The following is a 12,584-nucleotide window of genomic DNA, read 5'->3' on the forward strand; positions in this document are numbered from 1 at the left end:
CTTTTGGGAGTCATGCTTGTAACTGTCAGACGTGCAATGCCTCATGGGACTAGACGTTCTGAAGCAGGGGTGTCAAACTGGAGGCCCTCCAGCTGTTGCAAAACTACAAGTCCCATCATGCCTCTGCCTTTTGGGAGTCATGCTTGTAACTGTCAGACGTGCAATGCCTCATGGGACTTGTAGTTCTGAAGCAGGGGTGTCAAACTGGAGGCCCTCCAGCTGTTGCAAAACTACAAGTCCCATCATGCCTCTGCCTTTTGGGAGTCATGCTTGTAACTGTCAGGCGTGCAATGCCTCATTGGACTAGACGTTCTGAAGCAGGGGTGCCAAACTGGCGGCCCTCCAGTTGTTGCGAAACTACAACTACTACTCTATCCTGGAAGAAAAAATGACTGTAGGGCGTTATTATATCATTTTTATGATGTATTATATAATGTACAGCAAGTATATCACTCTTTCACTCAGATGTGCGAAAATTACATCTCTGGACCTGGGGAAGGAGCAAGAGTACGTGTGTGGGATGGTTGGTCAGTACGTCACGGTTACCATACCGGGGAGAGCCAGTTATCTGACGCTGTGCGAGGTGAAAGTTTACGGCTCAGACCTCCCAGATAATTATGAAGGTAAGAAAAATATCAAAGAGGTCATAGTTTATGTGAAAATCTCTTTTCCCTCCCAATAATATAATAACTTTGTCCTTTCAGTCATGCCGGTCTACAGCGACTCCTCCGACAGTGCAGAACACGAGAGTAAGTCCACCATTTATATTCAGAATTATGTCAGAAATCACCAAAATGTTTATAATTAGACCCATCACATCTACATGTAAGTTCCATGCCCACCCTCTGCCAAATCTCTTGTTCATTTTTATTATTAATAATTCAATTTAAGACACGGTTCTCAGAATACAAGGAGCGGTAAGAGAAAATATCAGGATACTGTGAGGACCTGGATCACCTGCTGGTGGCGCTGTGCTTCCCAAAGTCAAAATGTTTGTAATTGAACTCATCACATCTACATGTAGCTTTCCCAAAGTAGAAGGTTGTAGTTCTGGTGTCCACCAGCGGGTGTCTCCCAGCAGCCAGCAGATCCCAGTAATCGGTTTCCAACTGATGCTGGCTGCTGGGAGGGTATTTAGGTCCTCCCTTACCAGTGCTGGGCCAAGGTCTTCTGGCACCCATCAACATGGAGACAAGATGATTTGTTATGGGGGGGGTCACCCCTGGATAATGTACCACCTTGGGGTCCTACCACATTTTTTTTCTTTGGGGGGGGGGGGTATTCCTTTTAAATTCATACCAGACTTAAAGGGCCTGCTCTAAATAAGGGAGGGAACCCCTGGCCTGGGACCAGGCAGCTGACATCACCAGTTCATAAGGACTTTGCACCAGCTGGGTCCTTCACCTCCTGTCCTAAGGTGACAACCAGAGGCGGACTGACAAATCATGGGGCCCCTGGGCAAGAGGGGATCATGGGGCCCCTGTGTCCTCGCCCACACTCAAACCACACCCAAAAAAGCCTATAAAAGGTACCAGGGGCATCTCATGCCAAATCATGGGGCCCCTGTGCAATAGGGGATCATGGGGCCCCTGTGTCCTCGCCCACACTCAAACCACACCCAAAAAAGCCTATGAAAGGTACCAGGGGCATCTCATGCCAAATCATGGGGCCCCTGGGCAAGAGGGGATCATGGGGCCCCTGTGTCCTCGCCCACACTCAAACCACACCCAAAAAAGCCTATGAAAGGTACCAGGGGCATCTCATGCCAAATCATGGGGCCCCTGTGCAATAGGGGATCATGGGGCCCCTGTGTCCTCGCCCACACTCAAACCACACCCAAAAAAGCCTATGAAAGGTACCAGGGGCATCTCATGGGGCCCCCTACTGACCCCGGGCCCTCCAGCAGTGCCTGAGTTCCCAAATGGTCAGTGACACCATAGAAAAGGTGTGTTTTAGGACTCTAGATCCCCTCCCCTCTCCATATAATAGGGGGAGGTGTTTTGTAGTCAATGGAGATTGCTAAGCGTATGCGCACAGGGAGGGACCACCTCACGGGACTTCAGGCTGGACGAACTTTCATTCATTTCATTAAATGTTGCTTTGATGTCCTCTAATATTTTTTTTTTGATCGAATTTCTTTACTGCAGGTGCCAAGGAGTTGATGAATATTCTGAAGCATTCCAGTGCTGGTAAGGACTGAACAATATTGACAAGATTCGCCCCTGTACCTGATGGGAGACTACAAATCCCAGCAAGTCCTGCGGAAATGTCCTGAGACTAGTAGTCCCCCAGCAGCATCAAATACTACTTCAAGTAGGGAAGAGATAAAGTCCCTGTTGTTTGCTGCATGGATCTCATGTGTGAGATGGTCCCTGCACCCCCTGTCCTGTCTAACCATAGTCAACATATTTCAAGGATCGGCATCACTGTCAGGACCTGGATCACCTGCTGGTGGCACTGTGGTTCCCTGGGTGGAGGGTTGTAGTTCCACTGTCTACCACTAGGTGTCTCCCCAGCGGCCGATATCTGGTGGAGACTGGTTAAGGGAAGCTACTGTCTGCTAGGAGACACGCTGGTGGACACTGGAACTGCAACCTTCCACCCACAAAACCACAGTGCCACCAGCAGGTTATCCAGGTCCTGACAATCACCTTCTTCAGGGATGATTGATGTGGTCAAAAACACTTAGCCTGTGACTCCAAATATTTTTCTTAGAAAGTTGTCTCTCTAGTGAGTGTCCCCACTGGAAGGTGGAAATGTAGAATTATGGATTCCCATCACTTCCTGCCTTGGTGACAACGGTGTCCTGGACAAATAGAGAGGGTGAATCCTGTGTAATGTAACACTGAGAGACAGAATACAACAACAAATTCAGCAGAAATGCATCTAACAAATGATGACTGATCTGCATGTTCATGAGGGAAAGAAGGATTTGATCCCCTATCATTCAGCAGGATTTCTGGCTCCCAGGTGTCTCTCATACAGGTAACAAGCTGAGATTAGAAGCAGTCTCTTAAAGGGAGTGCTGCTAATCTCATGTTACCTGTATAAAAGACACCTGTCCACAGGAGCCATCAAACCATCAGATTCCAAACTCTCCACCATGGCAAAGACCAAAGAGCTGTCCAAGGATGTCAGGGACAAGATGGTAGACCTACACAAGGCTGGACTGGGCTACCAAACTATGGCCAAGCAGCTTGGTGAGAAGGTGACAACAGTTGGTGCAATCATTCACAAATGGAAGAAACACAAAACAAGTGTCAGTCTCCCTAGGTCTGGTGCACCATGCAAGATCTCACCTCGTGGAGTGTCAATGATCATGAGAACAGTGAGGAATCATCCCAGAACTACACGTGAGGATCTTGTCAATGATCTCCAGGCAGCTGGGACCACAGTCACCAAGAAAACAATTGGTAACACACTACGCCGACAAGGACTGAAATCCTGCAGTGCCCGCACGGTCCCTCTGCTCAAGAAAGCCCATGTCCAGGCCCGTCTGAAGTCTGCCACTGAACATCTGAATGATGCAGAGGAGGACTGGTGGGAAGTGTGGTCAGATGAGACCAAAATCCAGCTCTTTGGCATCAACTCAACTCGCCGTGTTTGGTGGAAGAGGAATGCTGCCTATGACCCCAAGAACACCATCCCAACTGTGAAACATGGTGGAAACATTCTGCTTTGGGGGGGTTTCTGCTAAGGGGACAGGACAACTGCACCGCATCAAAGGGACGATGGACGGGGCAATGTACCATCAAATCTTGGGTGAGAAACTTCTTCCCTCAGCCAGGGCATTGAAAATGGGTGGTGGATGGGTGTTCCAGCATGACAATGACCCAAAACACACGGCCAAGGCAACAAAGGAGCGGCTCAAGAAGAAGCACATTAAGGTCCTGGAGTGGCCTAGCCAGTCTCCACACCTTCATCCGATTGATAATCTGTGGAGGGAGCTGAATGTTTGAGTTGCCAAACATCAGCCACCGAACCTTAATGACTTGGAGAGGATCTGCCAAGAGGAGTGGGCCAAAATCCCTCCTGAGATGTGTGCGAACCTGGGGGCCAACTCCAGGAAATGTCTGACCTCTGTGATGGCCAACAAGGGATTGGCCACCAAGTACTAAGTCATGTTCTGTGAAGGGGATCAAATCCTTCTTTCCCTCATGAACATGCAGATCAGTCATCATTTGTTAGACGCATTTCTGCTGAATTTGTTGTTGTATTCTGTCTCTCAGTGTTACACCGAACATTCCATTGTTAGACCGATCATTTCTGTGTGAGGGGCGAACATTCCATTGTTAGACCGATCATTTCTGTGTGAGGGGCGAACATTCCATTGTTAGACCGATCATTTCTGTGTGAGGGGCGAACATTCCATTGTTAGACCGATCATTTCTGTGTGAGGGGCGAACATTCCATTGTTAGACCGATCATTTCTGTGTGAAGGACGAACATTCCATTGTTAGACCGATCATTTCTGTGTGAGGGGCGAACATTCACCATCAGCCGGAGAGCAAATACACATTTCCTTCACTGTGTATATATTTATTTCAGGTACTTATATAGCGCCATCAATGTACACAGCAATGTCCATATATATTGTACATTCACATCAGTCCCCGCCCCTGAGGAGCGTGCAATCTAAGGTCCCTAACTCACATTCATACATACACATACTAGGGCCAATTTAGACAGGAGCTAATTAACCTACCATTATGTCTTTGGAGTGTGGGAGGAAACCGGAGTACCCACGCAGGCACAGGGAGAGGATGCAAACTCCAGGCAGGTGGTGCCGTGGCTGGGATTCGAACCAATGACCCTAGTGCTGCCAGGCAGAAGTGCTAACCATTTAGCCACTGTGCTGCCCCATATATATAAATATAATTTATACTTAATTTATATACATTTTTTTAATTTAAAAAAATTATTTTTCTTTAGCTTTTTTTTTTTTATAATATTTTTTATAAAAGTTATTTTTGTGTATTAATCTGTTCTTGTAATTTTGTTTTTAAATAAGTATGCAAACACTGTTTAGGCTGACTTTGGTAGGAGGTTATTTTCTGTCGCATTCATTTGTATATCTCATCTGTTTGAATTGAATTTATAACAAAATTTTAAATAATTTTTATTTCAAATGAATTATTTTCTTTCTTTTCACTTTCCCCTGTGGGAACACCTACTGAAGTCCAAGCTGAACCCGATGTATCTTTTTAATACTGGTTGAGCCGTCCAATGCTCCTGAATTGATGATGAATTATGGAGCAATAAAATCTTGACTGGGTTTTAGCAAATAGTTTTGTTTTTGGATAAACGTTTCAGAAATCCGTTGTTTCCTTTTGTATTCTTAGATTGGAATTTTCCTTTAACGTTTCAGATGATAATAACGATTACCGCAATAATAATTTTGGATGTTGTGTATCTTCTTCAGCACCTAACATAGCGCCTAATGGTAAGACCTCCCAACTGACCACGGATGGAGGTGACTCCAGCAAAGCCACCGATGGCGACCTATCCACCTGTACTCAGACCACGGTGGAGAGTAACCCCTGGTGGCTTCTGGACCTGAAATCAACCCACAAAGTCTTCTTCGTGGCATTGACCAGCAGGAAGAACTCCGAATCCGGAAGCCTTGATGGAGCCGAGATCCATGTAGGAACCTCTGCTACGGCCTGGAAGAAGAACCCAGTGTACGCCTCACGTTTAATCCCTACTTATGTTAGCTATGGAACTCAAAGGTGCCCATGAGACCCTACAGGTCATTTGCACCAAGTGCTGCCAACACACCACATCGAATGAAAAAAAAAACCCCATGTATGACCCTTTTATTACCAAAGCAGCCCACCACAACAAAGGTAATAAAAGGGTCATGCATGGGTTTTTTTCATTCGTTATGGTGGGCTGCCTTGGTCGTAAAAGGGTCAAGCATGTTTGTTTTTTCATTCGTTGTGGTGGGCTGCCTTGGTCATGCATGGGTTTTTTCATTCGTTGTGGTGGGCTGCCTTGGTCATAAAAGGGTCTTGCATGGGTTTTTTTTCAAAGGCAGCCCACCATAACGAATGAAAAAAACACCATATATGATCCTTTTATTACCAAGGCAGCCCACCACAACGAACGAAAAAAACCCATATATGACCCTTTTATTACCAAAGCAGCCCACCACAACAAAGGTAATAAAAAGGTCATACATGGTTTTTTTTCATTCGTTGTGGTGGTCTGCCTTCATAATAAAAGGGTCATAGTTTTTTTTCATTCGTTGTGGTGGGCTGCCTTGGTAATAAAAGGGTCATGCATGGGTTTTTTTTTTAATTTGTTGTGGTGGGCTGCCTTTGTAATAAAAGGGTCATATATGGGTTTTTTTTAATTTTTTGTGGTGGGCTGCCTTGGTAATAAAAGGGTCATACATGTTTTTTTTCATTCGTTGTGGTGGGCTGCCTTGGTAATAAAAGGGTCATGCATGGGGTTTTTTTCATTCGTTGTGTTGGGCTGCCTTCGTAATAAAAGGGTCATGCATGGTTTTTTTTTTTCATTTGTTGTGGTGGGCTGCCTTGGTACTAAAAGGGTCATATATGGGGTTTTTTTTCATTTGTTGTGGTGGGCTGCCTTCGTAATAAAAGGGTCATGCATGGGTTTTTTTTCAAAGGCAGCCCACCACAACGAATGCAAAAAACCCCATGCATGACCCTTTTATTACCAAGGCAGCCCACCACAACGAATGAAAAAAAACCCATGTATGACCCTTTTATTTCAAAGGCAGCCCACCACAACAAATGAAAAAAACCCATATATGACCCTTTTATTGCCAAGGCAGCCCACCACAACGAATGAAAAAGAAACCACGCATGACCCTTTTATTACCAAGGCAGCCCACCACAACGCCCGGTGGAACTTTAGCCACTCTATTAGACCCCTGATCTCTCCTCTGCTCTCAAAAGCTTCTGATCGAACAGAAATTGGTTGGATCAGATGCTTTACAACGGGGAACAAACCAAAACTGTAAGAGATGAAATTCTCATTGCTTCTGGGTTCTGATGTCAGAGAGGAGGGGCGGGTACAGATGTGCGCGCATTTCCTCTTTAGGTAGATGCCTGACAGACAGGTCGTAGTGGTACTGGGCTCCATGATGGGTAGAGAGTGGCGTTGGGAAAGGGGGCCCCTTCCATGGCATGTGGAAGTGATCCAGTGGCTGTAGAGCTGCTTGGATCACTTCTACAGGAAAGCCCATCGCCGACCACAAATTTTGAGGCTAGGATAAATGTAGCCATGTAGAACCTGTTCAACCTGAAGATGTACAGCTACGACCTAAGCGGTGAAGTGGGGAAATAATAACTAGGACGAGAATGTGTAGGTACATCCTAAGGGTGATAGAACGTGCAGGTACGTCCTAAGGGTGGTAGAACGTGCAGGTACATCCTAAGGGTGGTAGAACGTGCAGGTACATCCTAAGGGTGATAGAACGTGCAGGTACATCCTAAGGGTGATAGAACGTGCAGGTACATCCTAAGGGTGATAGAACGTGCAGGTACATCCTAAGGGTGATAGAACGTGCAGGTACAACCTAAGGGTGATAGAACGTGCAGGTACATCCTAAGGGTGATAGAACGTGCAGGTACATCCTAAGGGTGATAGAACGTGCAGGTTCATCCTAAGGGTGATAGAACGTGCAGGTACATCCTAAGGGTGATAGAATGTGCAGGTACATCCTAAGGGTGATAGAACGTGCAGGTACGTCCTAGGGGTGATGGAACGTGCAGGTACATCCTACAGGTGGTAGAACGTGCAGGTACATCCTAAGGGTGATGGAATGTGCAGGTATGTTCTAAGGGTGATGGAATGTGCAGGTATGTCCTAAGGGTGATAGAACATGTAGGTACATCCTAAGGGTGATGGAATGTGCAGGTACGTCCTAAGGGTGATGGAACATGCAGGTACGTCCTAAGGGTGGTAGAACGTGTAGGTACATCCTAAGGGTGATAGAACATGTAGGTATGTCCTAAGGGTGGTAGAACGTGTAGGTACATTCTAAGGGTGATAGAACATGTAGGTATGTTCTAAGGGTGATGGAATGTACAGGTATGTCCTAAGGGTGATAGAACATGTAGGTACGTCCTAAGGGTGATGGAACATGTAGGTACGTCCTAAGGGTGATGGAACATGTAGGTACGTCCTAAGGGTGATGGAACATGTAGGTACGTCCTAAGGGTGATGGAACATGTAGGTACGTCCTAAGGGTGATGGAACGTGCAGGTACGTCCTAAGGGTGATGGAACGTGCAGGTACGTCCTAAGGGTGATGGAACGTGCAGGTACGTCCTAAGGGTGATGGAACGTGCAGGTACGTCCTAAGGGTGATGGAACGTGTAGGTACGTCCTAAGGGTGATGGAACGTGTAGGTACGTCCTAAGGGTGATGGAACGTGTAGGTACGTCCTAAGTGGTGATGGAACGTGCAGGTACGTCCTAAGGGTGATGGAACGTGTAGGTACGTCCTAAGGGTGATGGAACGTGTAGGTACGTCCTAAGGGTGATGGAACGTGTAGGTACGTCCTAAGGGTGATGGAACGTGTAGGTACGTCCTAAGGGTGATGGAACGTGTAGGTACGTCCTAAGTGGTGATGGAACGTGCAGGTACGTCCTAAGGGTGATGGAACGTGTAGGTACGTCCTAAGTGGTGATGGAACGTGCAGGTACGTCCTAAGGGTGATGGAACGTGTAGGTACGTCCTAAGGGTGATGGAACGTGTAGGTACGTCCTAAGGGTGATGGAACATGTAGGTACGTCCTAAGTGGTGATGGAATGTGCAGGTACGTCCTAAGGGTGATGGAACGTGTAGGTACGTCCTAAGGGTGATGGAACATGTAGTTACGTCCTAAGTGGTTAGGTGGGTAAACAATAATTAAGAAGAGGATGTACCGGCAGTGGGGTATTTTTCTCTTGTGCCGCTCTAGGCAACGCTAAAATTGAGTGCCCCCCACCACTAGCACCCCCCTGGCCCCAACACCACTAGCACCCCCCTGGCCCCCACCACCACTATCACCCCCCTGGCCCCCACCACCACTAGCACCCCCCTGGCCCCCACCACCACTAGCACCCCCCTGGCCTCCACCAACACTGAAAACTCTGCTTTTCTGATTGGTTGACGTGTATTACAATGGTTTTAGGGGCGGGCAAAGTCAACAGATGACAAAAAAAAAAGGCAGCCGAAATAAGATGTACAGTACAAAGCGATCGTTGTCTTTTTGAGCGATACATCAGATCTATACATTGAAGACAGAAATGTTCATATAAATCCCGGAATCACCATCATTGCCCTCCTTATCATGCAGGTGTGGGACGGTGTCATCCATCGGCCCCGGAGAAACCTTCTCGTTTAACTGTGACGGGATGGAGGGCCGATACATCAATATCGTCATCCCGGACAAGGAGACACGCCTGGAACTGTGTGAAGTTCAAGTGTTCGGTCTTCACATCGATACCCCGAGTAAGATTTACTGTATTCCCTCTAAGGATTGTTTAACCAGTTGTAGTCTCACTCCTCTACACCATCCGTGGAGCCGAGCCATTCTTACCTTTCCATCAGTGGTCTCCAAACTGCGGCCCATGGGTCAAATGCAGCCCTTTGCTTGCCTTTATCCGGTCCTGGGGGGACCATTCCTCCTCCTGACTCCTGCAATGGGGCACTATTCCTCCCACTGACACCAATGATGGGGCACTATTCCTCCCACTGACACCAATGATGGGGCACTATTCCTCCCACTGACACCAATGATGAGGCACTATTCCTCCCACTGATACCAATGATGGGACACTATTCCTCCCACTGACACCAATGAAGGGGCACTATTCCTCCCACTGATACCAATGATGGGACACTATTCCTCCCACTGACACCAATGATGGGGCACTATTCCTCCCACTGACACCAATGATGGGGCACTATTCCTCCCACTGATACCAATGATGGGGCACTATTCCTCCCACTGACACCAATGATGGGGCACTATTCCTCCCACTGACACCAATGATGGGGCACTATTCCTCCCACTGACACCAATGATGGGGCACTATTCCTCCCACTGACACCAATGATGGGGCACTATTCCTCCCACTGATACCAATGATGGGGCACTATTCCTCCCACTGACACCAATGATGGGGCACTATTCCTCCCACTGACACCAATGATGGGATACTATTCCACTGACACCAATGATGGGGCACTATTCCTCCCACTGACACCAATGATGAGGCACTATTCCTCCTACTGATACCAATGATGGGGCACTATTCCTCCCACTGACACCAATGATGGGGCACTATTCCTCCCACTGACACCAATGATGAGGCACTATTCCTCCCACTGACACCAATGATGGGGCACTATTCCTCCTACTGATACCAATGATGGGGCACTATTCCTCCCACTGACACCAATGATGGGGCACTATTCCTCCCACTGACACCAATGATGGGATACTATTCCACTGACACCAATGATGGGGCACTATTCCTCCCACTGACACCAATGATGAGGCACTATTCCTCCCACTGATACCAATGATGGGGCACTATTCCTCCCACTGACACCAATGATGGGAACTATTCCTCCCACTGACACCAATGATGGGGCACTATTCCTCCCACTGACACCAATGATGGGATACTATTCCACTGACACCAATGATGGGGCACTATTCCTCCCACTGACACCAATGATGAGGCACTATTCCTCCCACTGATACCAATGATGGGGCACTATTCCTCGCACTGACACCAATGATGGGAACTATTCCTCCCACTGACACCAATGATGGGGCACTATTCCTCCTACTGATACCAATGATGGGGCACTATTCCTCCCACTGATACCAATGATGGGGCACTATTCCTCCCACTGACACCAATGATGGGGCACTATTCCTCCCACTGACACCAATGATGGGGCACTATTCCTCCCACTGACACCAATGATGGGGCACTATTCCTCCCACTGACACCAATGATGGGGCACTATTCCCCCCACTGACACCAATGATGGGGCACTATTCCTCCCACTGACACCAATGATGGGGCACTATTCCTCCCACTGACACCAATGATGAGGCACTATTCCTCCTACTGATACCAATGATGGGGCACTATTCCTCCCACTAACACCAATGATGAGGCACTATTCCTCCCACTGACACCAATGATGAGGCACTATTCCTCCCACTGACACCAATGATGGGGTACTATTCCTCCTACTGACACCAATGATGGGGCACTATTCCTCCCACTGACACCAATGATGGGGCACTATTCCTCCCACTGACACCAATGATGGGGCACTATTCCTTCCACTGATACCAATGATGGGGCACTATTCCTCCCACTGACACCAATGATGGGACACTATTCCTCCTACTGACATCAATGATGGAGCACTATTCCTTCCACTGACACCAATGATAGGCACTATTCCTCCTACTGACACCAATGATGGAGCACTATTCCTCCCACTAACACCAACAATAGGGTACTATTCCCCCCACTGACACCAATGATGGGGCACTATTCCTCCCACTGACACCAATGATGGGGCACTATTCCTCCCACTGACACCAATGATGGGGTACTATTCCTCCCACTGACACCAATGATGGGGCACTATTCCTCCCACTGACACCAATGATGGGGCACTATTCCTCCCACTGACACCAATGATGGGGCACTATTCCTCCCACTGACACCAATGATGGGGCACTATTCCTCCCACTAACACCAACAATAGGGTACTATTTCTCCCACTGATACCAACGATGGGACATTATTCTTTTCACTGATACCAACTTACTATTCAGTCTTGACCAACCCCCACCCAGACAGATGTAACAATCTCTGGCTGTAGACAACAATGTATTCTCATCATAGGAGGTCACATTGACAGTTATTATTTCTCTTCCACCTCATCCAATCCATTACTAGACTTTGTAGCTCCTCTCCATATGTAGAGCCCCCTCGTGTAGGCCTAACTCTGAAGAAGGGGGCACGCCCTCGAAACTCGTCAGTTGCTGGCACAGTGGGGTTATCTGTCAGGTTAGAACTGAGCTAACAGGATGGCCACCATAGGAAGCGGCTTCTTATGGAGTCACACCGAGAAGAAGATAAGTCAGGAGCGCCAGCGGGGGACCCGAGAAGAAGATAAGTCAGGAACGCCAGCGGGGGACCCGAGAAGAAGATAAGCCAGGAACGCCAGCGGGGGACCCGAGAAGAAGATAAGCCAGGAGCGCCAGCGGGGGACCCGAGAAGAAGATAAGCCAGGAGCGCCAGCGGGGGACCCGAGAAGAAGATAAGCCAGGAGTGCCAGCAGGGGACCCGAGAAGATAAGCCAGGAGCGCCAGCAGGGGACCCGAGAAGATAAGCCAGGAGCGCCAGCGGGGGACCCGAAAAGAAGATAAGTCAGGAGCGCCAGCGGGGGACCCGAGAAGAAGATAAGCCAGGAGCGCCAGCGGGGGACCCGAGAAGAAGATAAGTCAGGAGCGCCAGCGGGGGACCCGAGAAGAAGATAAGTCAGGAGCGCCAGCGGGGGACCCGAGAAGAAGATAAGTCAGGA

The 12,584-nt window shown here is 48.1% G+C and overlaps 1 protein-coding gene across 1 annotated transcript in view; it reads left to right on the forward strand.

Annotated features, from left to right (window-relative positions):
• The window catches only part of LOC149432297 (uncharacterized), a 58,949-nt gene that overhangs the window by 32,982 nt on the left and 13,383 nt on the right, over nt 1-12,584 (forward strand). Inside the window, exons 14-18 of the mRNA XM_089665277.1 lie at nt 466-623; nt 705-749; nt 2,148-2,189; nt 5,423-5,681; nt 9,316-9,470. Coding sequence (XP_089521403.1) covers nt 466-623; nt 705-749; nt 2,148-2,189; nt 5,423-5,681; nt 9,316-9,470 — 659 coding nt within the window. The remainder of the gene's footprint in view (nt 1-465; nt 624-704; nt 750-2,147; nt 2,190-5,422; nt 5,682-9,315; nt 9,471-12,584) is intronic.

Source organism: Staurois parvus, unplaced genomic scaffold, assembly GCF_062004578.1.
Source record: "Staurois parvus isolate SC_StPar_1 unplaced genomic scaffold, SC_StPar_1.0 ptg002171l, whole genome shotgun sequence".
Classification (NCBI taxonomy): domain Eukaryota; kingdom Metazoa; phylum Chordata; class Amphibia; order Anura; family Ranidae; genus Staurois; species Staurois parvus.